At 33.1% G+C, this 25,772-nt stretch overlaps 1 protein-coding gene across 1 annotated transcript in view; it reads right to left on the minus strand.

The window, feature by feature from the left end:
* Window positions 1–25,772, minus strand: part of GALNTL6 (polypeptide N-acetylgalactosaminyltransferase like 6) — a 1,244,627-nt gene that overhangs the window by 659,188 nt on the left and 559,667 nt on the right. The window contains exon 5 of the mRNA XM_059177707.1: window positions 12,022–12,188. Within this exon, the coding sequence (XP_059033690.1) occupies window positions 12,022–12,188 (167 nt within the window). The remainder of the gene's footprint in view (window positions 1–12,021; window positions 12,189–25,772) is intronic.

Consider the following 25,772-nt stretch of genomic DNA (forward strand, 5'->3'; position numbering starts at 1 on the left):
TTGACCAAGTATAGCACTAACCGTAACCCATAAGCATTTTCTCAGTCCTACAAGGTATGAAGGCCAGCACTAATGTGAGCTGTTGTGGCAATTTTTTTTTTTTCACTGTGAGCACTGGACTTCAGTAACTTTGTAGATTTTCCCTGATCTTAAAATGGGAAGCAACTTAAAGAATTTGAAAAGATTATTTGCTGTGTTACTAGTGACGCCTTAGGATGTCTCTTGCTAGAAAAGTGACTTCACCATACTTAATCATCAGAAACACTCTTGACCTACAGTGTCAAAGGCTCTAAGTTTAACATAACGTATTACTTATTTTGCGAAGACAGTTTTCCCTAAAATTAGCAGAGTGGGTGACAATTTTAAATTCTGAAGTAGGTACAAACAAATTCTAGATATCCCAAGAGGCCATCAGTTCTAAAACTTGAAATGTGTTTGGCAGTGGTTGATCATCTGGTGTCAATACATTAAACCACAGAGTATGTTAGCTCTGTTTGATTATAGGAGAGAGTGGGGAAGAAAATTAGGCTATGGGCCAAAGAAATTGAATGCAAGTTTCTATACAGGACTTGAAGTAAATACCTCTGGCCTGCAAGAGAATCAGTCTTTGACACCCGGACTTTAGGTGCATTCTTTCACACACCAGATTTGCCTTCTTTTGGATGACAGTCTTATGAATGGAGTTGCACTTTAATTGGGTGTCTACTGCTATTCTCTTACAAATTCTACCTACTGGTAATATCCCAGTTTCTTCTAAGAACAGCACGATCACAAGCAGTTCTGAAGTAGGGCATTCAGTCAAGTGCAGACATTTACTAAGTCCCCTGTCCTAAGTGAAGTCTACCACATGAGTCCCCTGTGCTTGGTGATTCAATTTTAGAAATTGATCATCAGTTCCTTGATCACTAGTAAATGTGGGCTTATTATAACTTAGTGACAGTGCTATTCTTTTAGGAGGAGCAAGCCATCTGTGCCCTACAAATTAAAAGAGTTAGAAGAAGCTCCTTTAAAATTCTGATTTACTATACAGCATATAGGATACTTCAAAAATCTGTCATGTCACTGTAGATGAAAATGTAGTTTACTAGATATCATACGGCTAAAATCAAGGTAGTCATCAAGTGGACCTAATTTATTGGTACCATAGGCCAGCTGTAAGAAAGCACTCCCATAAAAAAGATGAATTCACTTTAGAATATATACATCATTTAGGAGCTTATAGCTTTCAGTATTGCCATTTCGGCTTATTGCCGACCGCTTAAAAGCTGCAGATATTTAAATATAGACTTGGATCTTGGGGATTATACATCTCTGACTCTGCTCATCAATATGACCTCTTTTGATTCATAAATCTTTTTGCAGTGAGGAGCCTATGTGGTTTTAGAAAATAAACACTCCATCTAGGGTCTTGGGTAATTCATCAGGACTGCCATGCCATTTTGCTTTCTTTAGGGCTTCATACTGATGCGTAGGGATCTTAAATAAGGGACAACACACAAGGCTAGCTAGCAAAAACAGTATGTCAGGGATTCCCAGAAGCTCACCATACCACTGAGAGTCATCTTCTAGGACATCTTTTGGACTCAGCTTGATTTCCATTTCAGTGGAGGCACCTCTAACCATGCATGCCTCACTTTTCATAGAGAAATGTGATTAAGGTGCACATGCAGGCTGCTTTGTGTCAAGCAATCTGCAGTAATCTCAGATGTTTACAGCATCTGAGAAAAAGCCGAGAAAGCTACATGCCCTCTACCTGGGAACCAAGGACCCGTGTGACACATTGGGTTTCGAGGGATATTAAAGTAAGGTCACTCCTGTAGGATAAGGAAGTTCTGGGTCTAAGAGAAACTGAACTTGGAAGTCATGCCTCCCACTGGGATGATGTTTGATTAATAGTTAAATAAATAGTTAAACCTGTGCTGACTCACAGTAGTTAAGGCATCTCTTATTACTTAAAACATATAGCTATAATTACTTTAAAATTTTTCTAAAAATCAAAAACAAGTACACTCAATTTTGGAAACGAAAATTTGTCTTTTTGTGCATACAGACATTTTTTTGTCTGACTCAAGTCTTGGGAAGTTATTTCCTTCATCATCACTTCATGAAGATTATTCATGGTTGAAAGATAAATGTTGCAATTTCTTTGAGCATGTAGCAATGGTTTAGATCTTCAAGCCTGAATTTATTCAAAACAGTCATGGATAATCCTGCTATCTCTTCTCTATATTGGGTGACTTATTTTTCCTATCCTTTCCAGTTTAGAGAGATTTTCTTGAGTAAAAAAAAAAAAATAGTGAAATTATTATTTTGTTGTTTCTGTATAATCTCCTCTCATATCTAATCCTTTCTAAGTTTCCAAAGGCTATAAGTAGCAGAGCTAGGACTTGAATTCAAAACTCTCTTAACACCTACACTGTTAACTACTCACTATATTTCTACCTGTCCCGTGAGTTTATAAATTTCAAACATAATAGTGTAAAATAAATAAATACTTCCTTTTCTTCATAGAGTCTTCAGTTTATTTTCTAAGAAGCAGTGTTTCAACCTGGCAAAACTAGAGGGGGCAAAACTAGAGGGGGGTAACCAATCTGAAAAAAAAAAAAAATCTGTTGCTTAACTTTGATTTCAAAGCCCAAATATATCCCCACTAAGTTGGAAATGGCCTTCATAATCCTGCAGAAACATATTTAGAAGTCAAAATGATAAGTTACAGAGCTAGAATTTATTCAAGATAGAAAATTCAGCTTTTTTTTTTTTTTCCACTGCCTTTGATAGCATTGGGGTTAAGGTTTTCTATTCTGTGAGGCAGCCATTAGTTTTTCAAGAAACGTATATATATTCCATATAGAGTTCTTTACCAGGTTTTCGAGGACAATGCAGGGGAAAAAAAAGGAAAAAGAAGTGATGCTTATCCAACTGGTGTAATCTAATGGCAGATATCTGTCCAGTCGTGTCTTCCTTCACCCTAGCTTCTGTCTGTACTAAAAAGACTCGCAACTTTTGGAAACATTTTGCACGAGTGTAGCGCTTAGTAGTCTTGCAAGTGTCTTGGCTTCTACACAGTGAAGCGACTTTTGTAGACTACTGAACTCTGGAGTGATACATCATTCAGATGACCTATGGGAGGCCAGCCTAAACCCCACTCACTAACCTCAATTAGTTCTACTTTACATCAGGCTAAATGAAGCATATTTATGTTTTATGACCCATTTGACTATGTTGTGAGTCTTTCAGAATGTTAGAAAAACTATTTTCTCTAGGAGGGAGGCTCTGATTGGCCCCCTGTAGTCCTAGAAGGCCATTATGGATATTGGAATTTGTATGTTCAAGTCATTCAGAATTATTCTCATGAATTCTCCATTCCAATTCTTGTGTGTACACAATGAAATGATAGTTTCTATTATGATCCTGATCCTAAGGCAAAAAATAGGGTAATAAATTAAATTCAATTGTCTAGTGTGTCTACATAATTGTAGTACAGTTTTATTAAATTAAATATAGTTATCAGAATGGTTCCAGTTTCTCAGAATTAGATGTTTGAGAAAACTACAGTGAGGAAACATATATAGCTAAGCACAAAATCTATACATTTTAGTTTTGTCTGGCATTTATTTAAGCATATAAAATAGCCCTAGTGTGTGACCCAGGAGGTCACCCTTCTGAGTCTTCATTCATTCACATATAAAATGTTACAATGATACTCTGTCACTTACAAATTCCTTTATTTCGATGACCCTATCACTCTAATATGGAACTGTTCCTCAGTTGATATAAAGCATTTATTTTTTTAAATTTTTTAAAATTTTCTCGCTATTCCCAAATAACTCACTTTGTTAGAAAAGTAACTGGTTATTTTATTTTTAAGGTTGACAGGAGGAAATATTTGTGCTTTTTTGCATTGTGTCAATGCAGTGATTTTTTTAAAAAATTAAGAGCAGATGGATATTTAGACATCAAAAAGAGCTGCTTGAAATACTGAACACTGTATTATTAAAACTCACCAACTGACATTTGCTGACAAGAGGAATAATCATAAAACATAACCATTTATTTCATCAGAGAAAGTTATGTCTGCCCAAGATCTGAAGCCCAACATCCATAAAATGGTTTCATACAACTGACATCCTACTCAAAACAGCTGTCTGCAAGGAAAATAAATGGGATTTAATCTGCCATAAAATGAATTGCACAATTTATTTTTCTTGAGGAAGTCATGCCTTTGTGACATCGGCGAGCTGTAACAGTTTTGCTTTGAAGAGAAGCATCTCTTTCTATGCCAACCCCAGATTAATTCAACCATGTGGAGTTTTCCTCTAGAAAAAGCAGATCGGCTTATCCAGAACCTGGTGATGGGAGTTGCGATCCTCTACCATCAAAAGCACTGATTTTAAACATGAGCCCTACATAATCGTTCAAACGGGGATAGATAAGTTTTAAGATGCTTAGTTATTAAGGATGAAATATGTAAAATTAATGACCTACATTAATGTTCTACATTAATAAACTCAATGTCCTACAAAAACCTGACAATTTCATACGCTTCAAAATAATATTTAAGAAGAGAACAAAACTGCAAGAGAACAAAATGCTAGTTAGAAAATGACAAGTTGCTGAGCCTTATCACCTTTTAAAAAAATTCTTAAAAAACCTTGAGACTCATCGAGCAAATATAAGTACTAATTGTCCCTCCCCTTCCCCTCAACTTACTGACTACTCTATAGGGGTATTTTAAAAGACATCTCACAACAGAGGTATGGTATGGTATGGTATGGTATGGCCATAGTTTTAATTTGTTTAGCCCATTCATTTAAGTACACAAAATATTTTTTTTTTTAAGATTTATTTATTTATTTATTTGACAGAGAGAAATCACAAGTAGGCAGAGAGGCAGGCAGAGAGAGAGAGAGGAGGAAGCAGGCTCCCCGCTGAGCAGAGAGCCCGATGCGGGACTCGATCCCAGGACCCTGAGATCATGACCTGAGCCGAAGGCAGCGGCTTAACCACTGAGCCACCCAGGCGCCCATAAGTACACAAAATATTTTTAACAGCAAAAGGAAAGACACAATAACAAAATTCAGGTGTGAAATTTTTTCTAATATTATATGTGATCTCTATCATATAGTACCACCAGACAATGAACCTTCGGTTATACCTCTTCTTTCTACTGTATGTTTTCCAAAACACTTAATTTTGTCTTCAAAATTAGCCTGAAAGTGTTTCATTCTGATGACTACATTCTCACAAAATATATTCTCACATTCTATAGTGGAACATTTTAAAAAATAGTTTTTGTTAAAACTAACCACATAAAGTATCTATTTGAATGGAAGTTTCCACAAACATACCTTTGTAAATTAAATATAAATCCTGCTGAAACTGAAATTAATTTAATCAAATTTAGAGATATCATGACTTTCCTTGGAGGACAGAAGAATAGAGACCCCCTAAGAATATTTTGCAGTGCTCTGAACCTACCAGGGCCAGTGTTATAAAGGCTAATTCAGACAATAATTCATTAAGAATAAAATATGCCTGAAATGTGTAAACCTGGTGATTCACGGACCTGTACCCCTGGGGATAAAAATATAGGTTTATAAAAAATAAAAAATTAAAAATTAAAAGAAAAGAATAAGATATGCCTTTAGAGTATGTCAAGGTCCTTTATTTTAGTCTGCAAAATAAGCACCTACTTAAAATAGGCTTCTACAAGAACAAATAACAGATTCTAGTAGTAATTGTGAGGGCTGTAAATGTGTGTATAGCTCTCAGTAACGTTCCTGAAAACTGGAGAGTTTATTCACATTTGCTATACAGAAGAAAAAGGACACCACAAAATGCTACTTTAAACATTTAGGCAAAAGTGAAGCTCAACAAGAATATGTACTTCTCATTAGCTTTGTCAGGTAAACTGTTTACATAGACGAGGACATCATGTGAGATTGGATTTTTAATTTAAAAGTAGAGAGATAGAAACCCCAAAAGCGTTTTGCCTTCTGACATAGATTCTATCAAAGCATATTCTGCTACTAATGGATAACACTCATATTTTATGAACACAAAAAGATTTTTTTATGAGTTAATTTTGGATTTTGTAACTTCCCAAATTTACGCTTGTAGGTTAGAAGCTCATCTTCCTCTGACCTTGAGAACACATTGCTCTTTGACATTCGTATTTATGACCCTAGGATACGGTGCCACTCTGTTTTGACTCCCTTTCAACCACAAACGTTAAACTCACTGGTAAAACGGAACTGCCTTATTAAAATTATACACTTCACCATAATGCAACATGATATTTAAATTTATCATCAGCAATCAGAACGGCTATCTTTTAGTTCATTAGCAGGTGATGCTAAATTTCTAAACAGAAAAATATACAGTTGTATTTTACAACATTTCTTAGTTCCTGCTCCTTAGTAGTATTTAATATTGTATTTTTCTTTTAAAGTACAATTATCCTTACAATTTAAAATATGAATATCAAATCTAAACAATTCCAAGATTCATCACAGTGACTCATTCTCAATAAATCTGAGATATAAAAATTGCATGTCTCATAGTCTAGTGGAATATCTGATGGAAAACTAGCCCTAAAACATTTTTGTTGACTGTCATCTCAGAATCTTTTATGCACTTTAGTGTTAGTATTTTATCATATAAAATAGAAATGCACTATCATTCTCTATTTTATGACCTTTTCACACTGATATCTTCCAACTTCGAATAGTTGTAAAACGTGTGCTAACTGATTTGTCTGCTTAGAGAAACTTTCCTTAATGCACACCTGGAGACTACTTGAGTAAAATAGAACCAAATTCAAGACTCATCATTACCATTTGTGAAGTGATTTAAAATATTCACACCATTTTAAAGACACATAAACAGTTTCAACCATGCAAAGAATTAGAGATTTTTATGGTGATGTGGATCTTTACAGCAATTGCTTTGCTATTGGTTGATCATATATATTTTTCTATATAAATATTTATATATTATGTTACATATATATGTATATATATTTCTTTTCTACTTCCTGAAGTTGGCATGGGAATTATTGAATGATTCCAAAGAAAAATAGATCTATAAAATGTTAGGAAAAGAAGGAAAATTGGCAAGAGAGAAAATAATGGTAATAACTTGAAATTAAACATAAAATGCTATAAAATGAATTCATCAGAAAGCAGAGCAAATGCCTACAAATTTGTGGAAAATGCCAAAATCTATCAAAGAAATGTTATGATAAATGGAAAACTGATATCTAAAATAATGTGGAAATAATGCTATCGGACTTCCATCCCAAACTTTTCTTAATGATTTATAAACCCACTATCAATTGCACACTAAACAATAAAAACAGATAGAAAAATTTATTTATAATAATATACACAAAAAACAGGAAATTTAAAAAATTATACTATTTACACATTCATACTACTCATATGACTTGAACCCTAATTTTGAAATACATGAAAGTTTCTCTGAAGCTTTGATTTGCATTAAAAAGTACACATGGATCATGTTGACATAACGATTCTGATACATCTGGATGGGGCCTGAGATTTTGCATTTCTAATAAGCTTCAATGTGATACTGATGTTTCTGGTCCTGGGGCCACACACTGGGACAAAAGGATTTAAACTATCTGCAGAAAAGTACCCTGGATTTCTTTGACGTTGTTGGCTTTGCTAGGTTGGGAGGATAGTTTCTAGTCTTTGATTTTCCCTCTAACTTGTACATGGAGCGTAACAGGCCTTTTTGAAACTGAAATACTCAACTCTTACCCTTCCTGACCAGGCACTTTGGAACAAGCAGGAGCAAGAGAGAGTGTGTGCACCTGCTTTGAGTGTGTGTGCACCTGTTTTGCATCTGTTTGCAACTGTCGAAAGGTCATACTTGCATTAAGGGAAGGGTGTCAGCAACTCTCCTGTGACTATCCTAATGTGAACTTGGATTCATCTAAGCACACAAAGTTTAGAGAATTGTCAGGTTCAAATATGCCCTATCTCAGAGGTTAAGCCCCAGCTTATTTCACACATTTCAACATTTTCCATGTGGATGCTGTTAAGGTTGCCTGGAATTTGGAGATAAGCCCAGGATTAGTCCTGCTTTAAAGTCATCATGAAGCCTTGTTATAGGCCTCAAGTTAAGTTGTTAAATGTATTTCTGAGAGCTTACTGGAAAAAAAAAAAAATCACATTCACTAACTTTGGTAAGCTTCAGGTAGCAAAAACATAGTGTTGTTGTTGAAAACTTACCTGCAGGCTTGTATCTTCATGTTTCTGTAGACAGAGGGCTTCTGATGGGAGGCTAAAACAGCATTCTGTTTATCAAGCTTGCTTTAGGAAGAGTATCTAAACTGAGAAACTGCTGGAGAGGGCATGCACCTGTGGGGTTTTTGTTTTTTGCTTTGTTTTGTTTCATTTTGCTTTTTCTTTATAACTGGGCCAACCCTACTCAAGCAGATTTTTAAAAATCACTTTGTAATATTCAAAATTATTCTATAATTATGAAATACTTTAGCACTTTTTTCTCTATTGCTATGAAAACAACTACTACACAATTTGCCAATTACTAGAGGGCTTACATTTTTTGGGAACTCTGAATTCCAAGTGATATTAAACTGATGCTATTAAAACAGCTAACATGTTGGCTCTTCTTTTTTTTTTTTTCTTTTTTCTTTCTTTGCATATGTAGCTATTCTATTGACCTAGAGGACATAAAATATAAGTTAGTAATATTTAATTTAGTCTTGTCAAAATTTTATTGCCTTTGGCAAAAGGACATTGCAGAATATCCAGAAAAGCTCTAATGCAAAGGTGTTTAGTTGAATATTAACCACACCTAAAATTGGAATATATTTCTGAAAATAAAGTGTAACATTTCAGAAATAATTTCCCAAAGGAAGCAAACAAAAGCAAGACAAAACTATCCTCCTATACTTTAAATTTTGTCTGACCTACTTAGTTTGATTTTTAGAGAATTGGTGAAAAAGACCCTACATGTTGCAGGCTTACAATTTCTGGGTTGTCCAAAAAATGTATAAATATACTTTAAAGTATAATAATTTTAACAGCATGTGCAGAGATAATATCAGAATAAAAAGGAGAACAAAACTTCTCTTAGAGTCTCTGTAAATAAGAGATGTTCTAAGATATGTTCCTTCTCTTATAATAGAGGAAAGAAATTTGAAAAGAATTTTGATAAACACTCATGTAAGGCCCCTATGTGATATAAGGAGGTAACACGTTATTTTTATTCTCCTTTTGATGAACCTCTAGAATGTAATTTTTCTTCCACTTGCTTATTGGTAAAATTTGATTTTTTAAATGTCAAAGAGGTCTTAATTTTTCTAATATGTTATGAATCACCACAATTGGTCTTCACATGCCCTCTGACTTCTGTTGGTTCTGGAGAGGACAGATGATAGGTAGATGATAAGAGAGATAAATAGATATAAGATAGAAATTCTTGTGGAATGTATTTGATTAAATTGAGAGGATCCCCACAAAGAAGTATGGAGGCCATTTATATTATAGTAGTAGGGGAATATTCGATGAGTAGAAATCAATAGCTGAGAGCAAATACTCTCCTTTGCAGTGCACCATTCACTCAGCAATCCAAGGCAGATTTCCATCCTGACCTCTCTTTGAGGAGTTACTTAGATAACTAAGGACTTATCTCCATTTTGATTAAAAAAAAAAAAAAAAGATCGAGACACAGAATTCATTAACCTGATGTCATACAGTTAGTAGTTGGTGTTGGCATTCTAACTTGTATTCATCATGTTAATGTTCTGAATTTCCCATAATTCAGAAAGTAGGACTGATGCTTCTTAGGTCCACAAAACCCCTCATAGTCCATCAGATGAGATTTTAGAAATCTGAAACAGAAATCTGGAAGAACAATCTTTCCTATTCCTTACAACTTTAGAATTATGACATATTCTAAAAGATTATAGAAGTATTTTTATAACTTATTTCTTCCAAAGTTTACTTTTACACATATCAATAGGTTAACATAATGACCTTTTGAAAGTTTAATGTTCTTAAAATAATATATTCAACTTGATAGTTCATAGGAATAGAATCTCTAAATTAATGACTTACCAAAACTTTAAAAATCATTGTTATCCTTAAAAATTTCTAATAGAAAAGTCAAAATCACCATTACTATCCCAAATAATCCTTTTTCAGTTGTCCTAATTCTCTTACACTAATCACATTGACAGTCTTCTGTCATTTACTTCCTGGGTAACATTCTATGCAGAAAGATAGTCCATCAAAGTAGCTACTGTGCAAAAGATGACAGTGATTTGAAGTCAAGACAAATGTAGATGCCACTACTTTCTCCCCCTTTAAAGATGTTCAAGTGAAAAATGTCTCTGAGAAATATTCAGCAAAAAATGCTCTATAAAACACAATTTTCTGCTACCGAGTGCTTCCTACTATATTATCTCCTGGTCAAAATTCTGCTGTAATGAACAGTTTACCAAGACCAAGTTAATTATGTAGAAGATGCTCCACAAAAACACTATCTTATATCCCTTGGTACCAGTCAACCACAAAAGACCTTTTTTTTCGGTGATATTCAGGCCCAGATCTTTATTCCCCCTTCTCATTCTTTCATTTAAAAGCCAAGTTTAAAGTTTTAGCTTTAATGCATTAAAATGCTTATTTTTAGCCTGAGGTATAATGACTACTTTGAAATATTAGCCTTGATTAGAATAAAAAAGACATCTATGTGCTATTTAAATAAATTTTTAAGTAATAAATTTCAGTTTTAGATACCAGTTTGCACTACTGAGTAGTACTGAGTGCATATCTACCTAAGCAACGCCAGGCAAAAACTGCTTTGAAATCAACCTAAATTATCAAGCTGGTAATTTATTATTTTAATGGAATGATGTTAGACAACCTCATTTTGTCATATAAACTTCAAGACAAATTAATATTAGGTAAACTGTGAATAATTATTTGAAGTATATCATTAAAGACTGGAACTCTATTAAAGAAACCTTAAGATTAACACACACAACAGTTTTTCTTTGACACTATCTTTGGAGACTATGAAGAAGCTGACATTTTTGTTGTGTATGAAATTTCCAAAGCTTCAATTAACCCATTTGATTTCAAGATGCATAAAGATAATATGCAATTAAACTCTTTAACTGCCATTATTTTTTACAGATACACAGTACAGGTTAGCAGAGCTCCTTCATGCAATGAAATATAACATAGAACACTGTATTCCCAAGTAGATTAACATCATTAGGAAAGGTTTCCTCCTGTCCATTCACATCTGTCCCAAAAGAGAAACTACCTTTCCTGCAGAATTAACAATTCTCACATTCAGGCCAGAGATGGTGAGTGAAGTCCTAATCTCAGGAAACTTTCTATAAATTTATTCCCTTGCCTTTTATAAACCATACCATGTTTTTCAGAATGGTAGAAATATTAAAATTTATGTCAAATTATCAAATTTTCTGATACATTGCACTACGCAGGAGTGAAGTTAGTTATTGTTCAAATATGATAAAATAGCCAGAATTGCTAATGTATTACTTACCATTTCTAGTATTTATGAAGTAACACACATGTAGCCTAGAGAATGTGTCATACTGGTAAATAATAAAGCAGATGCCTTTCAGAAACAGGAGCAGATTTTATAAATCCATTGGAATATTTCCCCATTCATATGTACTTACAATAACATATTTTGCAGTGTTTGTCCTGAAGCTGAAAATAGAATTTGAGGCATTTTGCCAACACCTGTCTAATTTACAACAGAAATGTAATGCAAGTTTCTTATAGTTTCCCAAACACCACCAATACCTTCTCATTCAGTTTCTTTTGAATTTGGCCAACATTTTATGAAATCACAGCATAGTCAAAACTTCATAATTACCTTTCAGATAGAATCAGAAAGAAACATCACAATAATCTTATGACTTTTTTTAAGCCTTTAATGATTATGTAGGTAATAACAGTATCAGATAAAATATTATTAATTGTATCTTACCTCTATCACTGAAGTCATCTACCAGAATGATTTCTGCTATCAGAGTCTCTGGGGTTCGGTTAATTATACTGTGGATGGTACGCAGGAGTGAAGTCCAACCTTCATTATGAAATGGGATAATGATGCTGGTATTTGGCAGCCTTTCCAGGTACATCTTGTGCTTACAACTAGAGATGATAGAAGAAGAAAAAAGCAGTGTCAAATGCAAAACTATAGCATATCTTATACTGCTATTTATTCACTGTTATCAAACATCTGTGAAAAGTAGACTTTGTCTACTACTTTACCAACCAGTGCTTGTACACCATAATAATCACTCAGTTCATTCATGGAATTCATTAATGATCTCTTTTACATGTGCTCTTAATAAAATAATTATCCTTTTTGTATGAAGGACTCAGATACTAGGTAAGAAGAGCACTGAAACATGTTCTTGTTGATGTAAACTTTTCCTAATGTTACCTCATAGTGGGAAGAACAAATTTTATGAGTTAAAATTGTTCCCACTTAGCACATGGTTAAGGTTTAAATGGGTTTCCTGGGAAGTTCTGGAAATCCAACTATAATAATTATGCTTAGTTAATCAGTTTGGGTTGCGGTGTGTTTCAATGGCTGGACAATATTTGAGCTCTACGGGGGAAAACACGTTTTTACAATGAAATGAATGAAGAGTTCATCTTAAGCATATACTGATACAACCACATAATAAGGTTACACTAAGATTCAAACACAGACATTATCACATTTCTAGTGGAAATTATAACTAGGAATTCCATGTTGCTTTATTCATTATGAAAAAAAAATCTAAGATACCAAAAAGAACATAGGCTTTAACTTTTGGCACAGTTAAAAACAATTTACTATGTGTAATTGTTATTTTTGCATACTTATTCTTTTTTTTTTTTTAAGATTTTATTTATTTATTTGACAGAGAGAGAGATCACAAATAGGCAGAGAGACAGAGAGAGAAATGAGGAGAAGCAGGCTCCCTGCTGAGCAGAGAGCCCCATGCGGGACTCGATCCCAGGCCCCTGGGATCATGACCTGAGCCAAAGTTAGAGGCTTAACCCACTGAGCCACCCAGGCGCCCCTGCATACTTATTCTTTATTTAATTAGTTCTCAAGCCACACAAGGGAAGGAACCTGGTCTCAGATCTCATTTACTTCCTAGTTCAGCAAGTTGACCAAGCTTTATTGAGGACGATGAGTGCACTTAAGTTTGTGAAGTCTCTGAACTACTTAAAACTAAAATAGAGTAAAATTTCAATCAATTGTCAAATTCAATGATTTTCCTGATATAAATAACTTGAAAACAAAAAACAGAGTAGCAATCTAGAATTAGACAGTTTCATAAATGCAGAAGCATCTAATGCTTTAGCTTTGTCATGATACTGGTTACAATATAGGCTAGATGAGGAAACATGATGTGAAGTGTGCATATCGTATACCAATATGTAGAGAAATGCACCAGAATATTTAAAACATTACTTAAAATATTTCTCTCAGTCATTTCAATACTTCATTTTACTATGATCTCAATAGGATATATTAAATATTACTGTGGATCTACAACAAAAGTTGCCTTACAAATTGGGAAAACATGAGGTGCCTGGGTGGCTCTGTGGGTTAAAGTCTCTGCTTTTGGCTCAGGTCATGATCCCAGGGTCCTGGGATCGAGTCCCGCATCAGGCTTTCTGCTCAGCAGGGAGTCTGCTTCTCCCTCTCTCTCTGCCTGCCTCTCTGTCTACTTGTGATCTCTGTCTGTCAAATAAATAAGTAAAATCTTAAAAAAAAAAAGAAAGAAAGAAAACAAGTTGGGAAAACATGACAATGCAATTAAAGCCAATCAAATTATCTTAGAAAACAAAATTAAATATTTTAGATAAATAAGTTGAATCTATATATAAATCTATAAATATAAATATTTCCTGTTTTATTTTTTCCATTTGTTTTGATTATTTAATCTCAGAATTTATTATTTGTAATAATACCTATAAAACAAGTAGATTTTGATGTTGCTAAATATGATGAAAAGAATTGAAAATAACATCTAAGTCATAGCATGAAATGGGCATTAAATGCTAGGAAAAATTCCTAAATTCACTTTAAGATAACACAGAATGGTTAAAAAATATAAAGCATATGAAACAGATCTGTGAGTGATTTCTAAGGAAATATTGTGAGATGGATGTTTTCACTTATAATGCACAAGTCTGGAAAAGAGTGCCCAAGTAATTAAGTACACCTCATTATAATCATGCAGAGCCATCCATTCTTCTCAACAATGCCAAAGGCCCAGATAATTGTGTTTCACTACATCACTATTCAGGATAATTGTACCTATTTGTGCAAATCATCATACCTAAGAGCGCCACTGGGAATGCAACTGATATTCCCAAAAAGCCAAATTATTTTTCAAACATTAAGATGAGACATTGCACATATCACTTGCTTATTAATTAAATAAGCATTTTATTCAGAGCAATACCATAGAAGCAATCAATAATGATGTATAACAGCTCTGTACTAATCTATTCAGAAAATAGGAAGACACAAAAAAATGCAAGACTGATCCTATGTAAATAAGGCTTTCCTTCATAAAAGTGTATTCATTAATTTCTATCTTTGTGAGCTCAAACTTTTATCACACATAAGATGTGAAAAGATCTCTTCTACTCATTTATTCCCTTATGTTACAATGATCTACTGAGGTTTGATATAAGCCAGAATCCAAAATGGAGAAGAAACATTCAGCAAAACCTAATCCCTGACTTCAACACATTTACAATATAATAGGGGTTACAGAATAGAGAGTTACAGTTTTAAACTTAAATTTGGAAAGTGCTGCAGAAATTCAAGGGAGAGCTGAAGGTGGTCCTCAACATATATTTAGGAATACAGCTGATATGACTTGGTAACTGTCTGGGAGAAGTAGTTTCAGGAGGACTCCCATGTTTTGGACAGGGGCAATTGATCTTATGAAATACAGACTTACATGAAGGGCACCTCTCAAGGGTAAAAGGCTTGAGGGTGAACATGCGTTGAATTCTGACCACGTTGAGGTTGAAGTGTCAAATATCCTGCTGAACATGACAATTACATATACGGTATACACATCTATTTGTCTACGTATGTATGCATTTCTGTATCTATGTGCATGTATATGTTTTTGGTTCAAGAACAGTTCTGCTTTACTGAAGGGACATACATGTGAGTGACAGGTGATAGCAGATGGGACCAGTGGGCCACCAAGAGTTCCTTAGCATTCACCAGCCCAGTACATGCCAAGAGGATCCTTTATAAATACTTTTAGATTGCCAACCAAGTGCTTCCTCTCATCTCTGAACAAAAGCAGATGAGAAGTTTTGGTGGAAATGAATGCCCGGAGCACGTTTCAACCAACGAAGGAGGGAAGTTGTAGAATAAACAGCCCTCTGGTGAGGTAACTCTGAGGTGTTTTCTATATTATGTACCTGAGTTTCCCAGCAAGATGGAGCCTCAGTTGCCCACAGAGACAAGGTTTTTACAGTTTATCTTTTATTGGCTTTTTTTTCCTTTCCTGTCTTACTTCCTTATCCAGCCTCCCCAGGTACTTTCTGTGATTCCTCCTCAACATTACTATAGTCAAATTTTTGTCTCAGGTCTGTTTCTAAGGGAATCTGTTTTGAGACAGGCATATAAGTTATGCTGTACTTGTCAAAAACAGTCTCTTCAATATAAAATGATAGTCAGAATTACTTAAGAAGTATTATTTTATTGCATTATTAAAGCTTTCATTTTGTTAACACCTGGAAATATTTTAAAATAAGTTTTATAAAATATTTTCACACAAGCCATTTTTCATACAATCCATATTTTCATATAAGCCATATAAGCTATTAATTTGTAAGAGAGGTTTTATTTCTTTCAACTTCTTAATTTCTGATGCTCTGCTCAGAGCCTTCTCTGTGCCTATGAAATACAGCTATCAAGACTTGACACAGTGTACCTATAAAAATAGCCTTATCCTAATCAGCAGACTGTTAGTGGTAAAATGTCCTTCTTTACATGAATGTGTATAATTTTTTTTTGATTAGACAAACATGAAACTCTCTATCTTGTGCTGATAATCATTTCTTAAGTATTGAAAAATCATACTTTATACATCAGACTATCTAGGTTCACATGAGGGCTTTGCCATTTACACCTGAGTGACAATGGGCAGGTTATTCAACTTCTGTAAAACCAATTCTCTCAATAAGTGGGGCAATGCAGGGGCAAAAATATATAAATAAATTAGAATAAATTAAATAATTAAATTAAAAATAAACAACCTTCATAATGTGTCCATGAGAATTAAGTTACATAATCCATGCATGGAACTTAGTACAGCAGCATATCTGATCATAGCAAGGGTTTGATAAATATTGCCATTATTGTTATTGCTCTTATTGCTTTTTAATTGTTATTATTTTACCTGTCAAGTCCTTTATGGAAGGAGGGAGGAAATTAGGGGAGACAGGGACTGCACGAGTGAGACACTTAGGATATGAAGATGAATACATTATGGTTTCTTCCCTTAAGGTTTTACAGACCAGTAGGCAGATATATAAAATGATTTGACTCAAATGAGACAAGTGACATAAAAGATGGCACGCAATAATCAGAGCCCAAAGGAAGTATGACTAACTTTGTCTGAAAGAATTAGGGAAATTTTTATAGATGAGTCTGTCTGTTAAGAATAGATCAGGGAGCATCTTTAAAGTGATGCTAAGGAATTTGGATGTTCGCCTGAAGTCAACGTGAAATATTTCACATGTTGTTAGTGATGAGGAAAACAGGATCATGTTTCCATATTCCTCTGGTACCAGGGCAGACAATGGAGACAGCAGACATGAGACAGAAAGATTAGATATTGTAATAGTTTCGGCAAAAGATAATGAGGATGCTGATCTGATTTTTTTACTTGAAGGAAAACCAGCCACTTTGTGACAGGGTTTAATCTGATTGAATTATATATAGTCATTCTAGTACTTAACGCGCTCCAGAGAAAAGTGAGTTCATTCCCAGCCTCAGCCACTGGATTCTAGAAGTTGGGCTCCCGATGACTCCTTCTCAGTATTACTAGAAATACTGAAGCCTATCCAGGGCTTTATTAAGAATCTGCAACCTGTGTATTTTAGGCTTATTCTCAAGTTAGGTGGAGAATAGAAATATGTTAAATATGAAGACAATATGGTAATATGGAAATGTGTTAAAGAAATAAGTAAAAAAAGAAAAGTCAAACAATTTATATGATTATGGTTCCTGATGGGTAGCAAATTCACAAAGAGTAAATAGGGACCAATTAAAACATTTGTTACATTAAACTTATAGGAATATGGATGAAAATGCCTGTAATTATTGCATTTCATATTGCTGTACTATTTAAAATAGGCATTTGCATAAAATTAACTTGGAGTTTAAGAATGTCTTAGAGATGAGCCATTTAAGTTAAGTAAGAGATGTTACATAACATCTTTTTGTTAAGTAACAATTTATCTAAATGAATGGCAAAAACACTCTTCAAAATTTAAATGCACCAGAGAAAAAATAGTTTAAATTCTCTAAAAAGTTACTTGAGAGAAATGACAAATCATGAAGATATTTTAAAAAGCTAACAAAATATAATCTATAAATATTTTGCTAAACTATTCCTATTGGTGAAAACAAATGGAAAATTTATCATAATCTTCTGTGTTTTTTCAGAACAAAACACATATTTTCTAATATTCCTTATTGATATCTGTTAAACCTAGAGATTTAAAAATTATTTTTAGTTTACAGCATTGTTTATTTGAAATATAATGTCATTCCTTTCATACTTACATTAATTTGTTTTATAATTAATTACATACTTACATTAATTTGTCTTATAATTAATTACATTAATTTGTCTTATAATTTTATTGGTTTCACCAAAAAAAGTTATTATTTCAATAATAGCAACAGGCCAAACAATAAATTTTAATTCAGATTTATAAAATAAGTACCAGGCTTGCTAGTGATATAGATATAGATATCGATATCTATATCGATATCACATATATATTTAATATGTTATATTAAATATATAATACATATTTAAAAGTTATTTTATTATTTATGCAATACATGTCAAAATTTTTGCTGTGGGCATTTAGCTGAACTTGCATTTGAGGTTCTTAAGACCTTCACATTCTCCTCACCATCACCTAAACATTCTGATGTGGAGAACAAAAGCAAAGAAAAAAAATAAGTTTCCTTATTTACAGCCCATGGACAAGTCCTTGAGACAGGCAGAGTGACCTTCCTCTATGAACTCAACTACTGTGATATCAATACTTTGTTAATGTCAAAGGTCAATCTTAGCTTAACATTAGCCCAACCTCCAGGATCTGTAAGTCTCCTTTAATATATAAATATTCTTGGAAGCTTCCTTTATCTTTAACTCCACCCTCCCCCAAGATTCATGTTAGCAATCATCCTCCAAGCATATGGCCTCCTGCTATACATCTGAAAGGTCTTATGACTGAGGTTTTACTAGACAGTAGTAAACAGACCTTTTCCTAAAAACAGTTAGCCCCTCAAAGTCCAGGAAACCTTGCTTCCAAATTCCTTAGAGATTTATAGTATCCTTCATCCCCTTCCCCTCCGTACTTGCACTCCTCAGGATCCCAGTGTAGCTCTTTCTGCCCATGGATCCTGTCCTGGTGCTTTATCAGAACCACCTTTTTGCACCGAAGATGTTTCAAGAATTCTTTCTTGGCTGTTTGCTCCAGAACCCCAACATTGTCACATTGTATTCCCTCCTACTGCCTAAGGCTAAATATTTAGTTTTGGATACACTATCAAAACACACATTTTAAAAATTCAAATTCTGTGTTGCAAGATTTGAATAAAATGTTTGAGTGAAGATTTTTGCATAAATCAATCCATAGGTCATTCCATTAGTTAATCTAATGTATAGCTTTATTTTTTGTGTTTTTGTTTGTTTGTTTGTTTTTCTATCTGCTTATATTAAATACATTAGTCAGAAAGTTATGTTGTGGTCATAAACAACCCCAAATGTCAATGGCTCAAAACAATGATTATTCTTTCTTGCTGCTTTATTTGTTCACTTCTGTTTGGCAGGAATGTCTCTGCTCACTGCAGTCAGTGGGACCAGCCAACATTTTTACCATTGTTAATCACTCTGCCAGAGGTAAATGAGAGCACTGATGGGTCTCAAGCTGGTAAATAAATGGTCTGTTTCTAAAATGACATACTGTTTTCTGCTTACAACTCATTGGTCAGAATTAGTCACACAGCTCACGAGCCCAGGAAGTGCAATCCTACAAGGTCCAATTCTATTTGACCTATAAGGTCAGAAATATTTGTCAAATAACACTAATGAACACAGCTATTTTAGTCTTCTGTCTTCTTTCAATTAAAAAAGAAAGGAAAAATAGAAACTACCTTATATGACTCCATTTAGATTAGATTTCACTAAGTCTCTTTAATTTCTTCATAGACAAAAGAAGTTATAATATATAAGGTATCACATCAATAGAAACATAGCTGCAACCACATTTCAGAATTCACCAAGTTTAGTTCTTTATTTAATTGGGAATTAAAATGCTTAGAGATTTAGAAAGTTAAACATAAATTATTTTATAGTCAAATTGGGAAAACAGTGTACTGGGTGAAGAAATGGTACAATGCTGAGGCACTATTCCTAACTAAAGAGTTTATAATTTTTTAAAAGTATTTATTTATTTTTTTTTTTTATTATACTCATACAGCTAGATAACACAAAACAAAGAATTAGAACCCAATATTCTTCATTTCTGCTTACATTATCTTCTAGAAATGTGACTGTCATTCTATTTTTGGCTTTTAAAACATCTCTATATTAATCCAATCAATTTAAATTATGTATATATTGTAATATCTTTAAGTAGGGTAGCCAGTTACTTTATTACCTCAAACATTTTTAGTATATGTGCTGCCGAAGCGAGCACTATTACCTCAAACATTTTTGTGAAATGTTTGATCTATTCTCCATAAATATTTTTGGAAATAAACCATTTAATAATATATATGAATAAATGTCTACAACAACAAAAATTAGATAAATTATCTTTTGAATCCTGCCCTCAAAGGGCTTGGACCACTGGACTTTGGAGTATTTGGATCTCTAACATTACACCATTAGGAGAATAAAATAAGTAGGCATAATTAAATTGTTATAATCAGTGATAAAGAGACAATATTAAAAAGAGCAAAAAAAAAAAAAAAAAAGATACAGAAATCTGGAGGAACATAGACCAGAATGGTAGCAAACTTCTTCTTAAAAATAATACAAGATAGTGAGGAAGTGGAGCAACATCTTTTAAGTACAGAAAAAACAAAAAAAATTAAAGAAAAAAACAGTTTTCCTTTAGTCAATGAAATGTACCTCAAAAATGAAGGTGAAATGGAAACATTTTTATAAACATTGAATGAACTCATTCATCAGAAAACCTGCACGAAAAATAATGTTACATGAAGTCCTTTAGAAAAATTATACAAATGGAAATTTGTAGCTAGACAAAAAAAGAAAAAGTAACAGAAAATGTAATTATGTGGGTAAACAACAAAATGACTATTTTATTTTTGAAATCTAATAAGAAAATTGATTCACATAGCAAAAATGACAGCAATGCATTTTGAGATTTATAATAGAAATTGAAGCAAAATGTATAGCAAGAGTAGTATAAAGGCCTGAAGGAGAGAAATGGATGCATGCTTTTCTAAGGTTCTTATACTATAAATCAAAACATATAATATTACTTAAAGGTAGACCATAATAAGTTAATATTATATTCCATCAACCCTAAAGCAACCACTAAAATAATACAGTTAAGGAGTTATATCTACTCTACCCTCCAAAAAGATTAAATGGAATAATTAAATATATAGTTAAACTGAAAGAAGCTACCGACAGAAGAATAGGAGAATAAGATTAAATAGTAAGAATAGAAAAGCAATAGTAAAATGGTATAGTTGAACCAACCATATGGATAATCACATTGAATATAAATGGTCTAAATATGCACATAAAAGGGAGAGATTTTCAGAGTTCTGCCTGCTGTCTCAAACAAATGCATTTTTAATATAAAGATGCAATAAGTTTAAAAAAAATGTACAGAAGATAGGGCATAGTAATACTAAGAAAAAGAAAGCTAAAATAGCTTTATAGTCAGTCAACAAAATAGATTTCAAAGCAAAAAAAAAATGTTACCATGCTATAAAAGTCATTACATGATAGAGATCAGTTCTCCTAGAGGACATAACAACACGAAATATATGTACCTAATAAAAGACCATCCAAATATATGAAGCAGAGTTAATAAAACATCAAGGAAATAGAGATAATTCCACAATTACAGAAAGAAATTTTCCCTTTAATTTGTTTTGCTCCTCTTGTTCTGGTTTCTTAAGGTAAAATCATGAATTATTGATTTGAGGACTCTTTTTTTTTCCTCTTTACAAGCACTGAATTATAGAGGAGTAGAATGATTTTTATTCTAAGAATTGTTTTAGATATTCAAAAAATTTAACATTTATTTTTATTTGTGTTTGTTTCACAATATTTTCAAATTTCCCTTGAAACTTCCTTTGTACACACTGATTACTTAAAAACATGTTTTTGATTTACAAATTGTGGTGCATGCCTATCTTTCTGTTATTAATTTTTAATTAAATTACATTATGGTCAAAGACTGTATTTTTTAAGATTTCAGTATTTAAAATTTGTGGTATCTGTGTTTTATGACCCAGGATACAGTCTATTATGATGAATGTTTTATGCATAGTTCAGAAGATATGTACTCTCCTATTGCTAGGCGTTTTCTGTTTACTTGGTTATTTTTTTCCCCTTAATATTTCACCTTTTCTGCATTCTCTGGGTTGTTTATGCATTTTTTAGTATTCCATTTCAATGTATCCACTGTGATTTTGATGATATCTTTGCATAATATTTTCGTATTTACTTTAGGGATTACAAAAGACATATTTTTCAGTGTATTTATAATACTTTTAATACCCTACCACTTTAAACACCTAATACAGAAATATTATTATTATTATGTATTACTTCTTATTATGTAGGGCCCATTATACTTTCTCTTCTATGCTGCAGTTGTCTTCATATCTATGTGTATTGTAAACTGCATTAGAAAATGTATTTTTGCTTTTACCAATCACACATGTTTTCAGGAACACAGAAGTAGTATTGTTTTAGTGCTATTTTGAATTCTCATGTCCTTTCCTCCACCTCTTGCTATTTTCTTTAATATTGTCAGTCAGTGGAGCCATACGTCTGTCTAGGTTTTAGAGACAAGTTTAACGGGATGAAAATCACATCTGCTTATTACCACTTACCCAGAAACCAGAATACTGTCAGCAGGCTTTAATTACAAATGTAAAATATTTTACAGCTCTAGGGATATCCGGATTTTCTGCTTCATTTTGTGACAGTGTCAGTTGGATTTTTGAGAAAATTTTACATTTTGTCTAAATATCAAATGTTTGGCGTGATTATACTTATAATGTCCCTTCTTTAATATTTAAATATTTAATGGAAATTTAATGATTTCCAATCTTTTATAATTGATAATGGCAATTGGTGGTTTCTCTTTGTTGTTTTTCTTTAGAAATGCTGAGGATTTAGAAATTTTATTGATCCATTCAAAGTACTAAATTTTGAATTCATTTTTTTTCTCTTTTTGACAGTCATTTACTTATTTCCTTTTTATACTTATTTTACCTAAATACTTAATATGAAATTTTTTTCATACTTATTTTAAACATTTAAAGCTATAAATTTTCCCATAAAGACTTTTTTACATGTATAACACTTAAACAAGTCTTGGGATATATTTTCTATATAACTGAATTTGAAATTTTTAATAATATTTCTAGTTTAGTAAAAATATTATTTAGTATTTAAATATTTGCATCTTTTCTACCTATATTATTTTTGTTGATTTCTAATTTAATTCATGTTTGATCATATGATATATTCAGTATTAACCCAATCCATTAAAATTTATTGAGAGTTTTTTTATATCCTAACATATGGTGTATTGGGGTAAATATTTCATGTGAAATTTTAAGAAAAAGTTTATTATATAATTATTGACTGTAGTGTTCAATAAATGTAAATAAATAAAAATTAAGCCAATTTATTGATAATTTTATTTAAATCTCCTATACCCTATTAAATTTTTAATCCTCTTCAATCAATTACTGAGAGAGAACTGTTAAAACTCCAATATGTATATTCATTTAAAGCCACTCTTTCAAAAGGTGAAATTTAATCTTAGTATTTAAAAGTACTATGTTGAGAGGACTCAAAATTAAGTGAATTTATGTCTTCTTCCATTTAGAGTAATATCAGAAAAGAAAGAAACATATAATTTCACTCATGAATTTATGTCTTCTTCCATTTAGAGTAATATCAGAAAAGAAAGAAACATATAATTTCACTTGTATATATTCTTAATATTTGTTGATAGATTTGTTCGAGTAACAGAGGCATTAATATTACTCAAGTAACTTATTACTCGCTTATTTAAGATGAAATAAGCTTAAGAATGGAATGGTTGAATGCTTTTTTTTTAAATTTTTTTTAATATTTTATTTATTTATTTGACAGTCAGAGATCACAAGTAGGCAGAAAGGCAGGCAGAGAGAGAGAGGAGGAAGCAGGCTCCCCACTGAGCAGAGAGCCTGATGTGGGGCTCGATCCCAGGACCCTGGGATCATGACCTGAGCCGAAGGCAGAGGCTTTAACCCACTGAGCCACCCAGGCACCCCTGGTTGAACGCTTTTAAAGATTCTTTAATTATATTAACATATTTCAGATTAAAATGAGAATATATACACCCCATGTGAAAGGAAACTTGGAACATTTTTTCATTTAATGTTAGATGTATTAAAATGTTATTGCACAGTAATGACTTCAAAAAGCTGACAGAGAGTTATATTTTGAGCTTCCTTTGGGGCCCACATTCTCCATGACTTTGTGCCATTGTTTAATAATCATGGTAATTTCCTGAAATGGTACCAATTCAGATCCAGACAGTTCATTAGGATGTATGTGGAAGGGGAACCAATTCAAAATACTACAATCTGTTTGACTTCATTAATACAGGGATTTTATACATATAAATATATATAATATATATCAAATAAAAATATATTTTATACCATGTTTTGATAACATTTATAAGTGCACGATGACCAGAACCCTAATAAGTAAGTGATTTATTGCCTCAGTCTATCAAAAGCCATTTATAAAATTGCTTTACTGATAGATGACTGTTTCAATAGTTTAATTCCAGAAGGTTTGTTTTAAAAGGATTCCTAAGCAAGATTATCAGAATACCTAAATATGCTATAGTTAGTCAACCATATTTATATATATATATATTTTAACTTCTCAAGGGAACCACTCATACTCAAAAAGAAGAGGAAGTTTATTTATATTCCTTTAGCTTTTTTGTCATGTGATTTTCTTGTGAAACCATTTTGGTTCAGCTAAAGTTCTTTCAGTCCCATTCTCAAAAGCCGCAGAATAAAATGTCAAGTTGGCATCTGGCTAGTGACAAGCATACTATAGAGCATATCTATGTAAGTCATTTCCAGGCACCAATTTACATAGTAATTGTTTTAATGTCAGCCTATCCAATTTTCAATGGCTGCTCTTAGTCACTGTTTTTCTCTTCTAATCTTGCCATGTCAGTTGGGTTTGATAAAGCAGTGATAACTGACAATTTATTTTGCTTTTGACAGGCCTGAAAAATTAGTTTGGAATGCCAAGTATATGTAAGTGTGTTTTTTGGTGGGGGTGGGAGATAGTTACCACATACGTATGTGTGCATGCATGTTTTTGGTCACCTATAACATAGGAACTATTTTGTAAGTTAATATTTCATGTGGTAATAGGATTATCACTTTAATGTAATGTGATACATTACATCTGTACTGAGGAACAAAAGAGTTTTTTGTGTTTCTGCCGCTGTGTGTTCATTGTGGCGTTGTGGCAGAAATACAGTGAACACAGAGGGAAGAGCAAAAGAGAAGGCAAGAGATAGGCAGGATCAGAATATGGAGGCAGGCGTCGTGTTCTCATCAATTATTTTTCATGCAACAGAAGTCTTTGAAGTATTTTAGATGGGGGATATGATGATCTGCCTTAATTCTTAGAGCTCACTATGGCTCACGCTGAGGAATGTATTGCACAGGGCAAGAGGGAGTGTATGAAGTCCAATGATGAAGTTATTCTAGGATTCTAATTAATAAATGATAGCGGGGGTGCCTGGGTGTCTCAGTGGGTTAAAGCCTCTGCCTTCAGCTCAGGTCATGGTCTTAGGGTCCTGGGATCGAGCCCCACAACAGGTTCTCCGCTCAGCGGGAATCCAGTTTCTCCCTCTCCCTCTACCTGCCTCTCTGCCTACTTGTGATCTCTGTCTGTCAAATAAATAAATAAAATCTTTAAAAAAAAAAAAAAAAAAAGAAAGAAAGAAATGATAACAGGGGGCAGGGGGCGGGGGGCGCCTGGGTGGCTCAGTGGGTTAAGCCTCTGCCTTAGGCTCCCGTGGAGGTCTCGGGGTCCTGGAATCAAGCACCACATCAGGCTTTCTGCTCAGTGGGGAGCCTGCTTCCCCCTCTCTCTCTGCCTCTCTACCTCTTTGTGATCTCTCTCTCTGTCAAATTTAAAAAAA

The sequence above is a fragment of the Mustela lutreola genome, chromosome 1, assembly GCF_030435805.1.
Source record: "Mustela lutreola isolate mMusLut2 chromosome 1, mMusLut2.pri, whole genome shotgun sequence".
NCBI classification, from domain to species: domain Eukaryota; kingdom Metazoa; phylum Chordata; class Mammalia; order Carnivora; family Mustelidae; genus Mustela; species Mustela lutreola.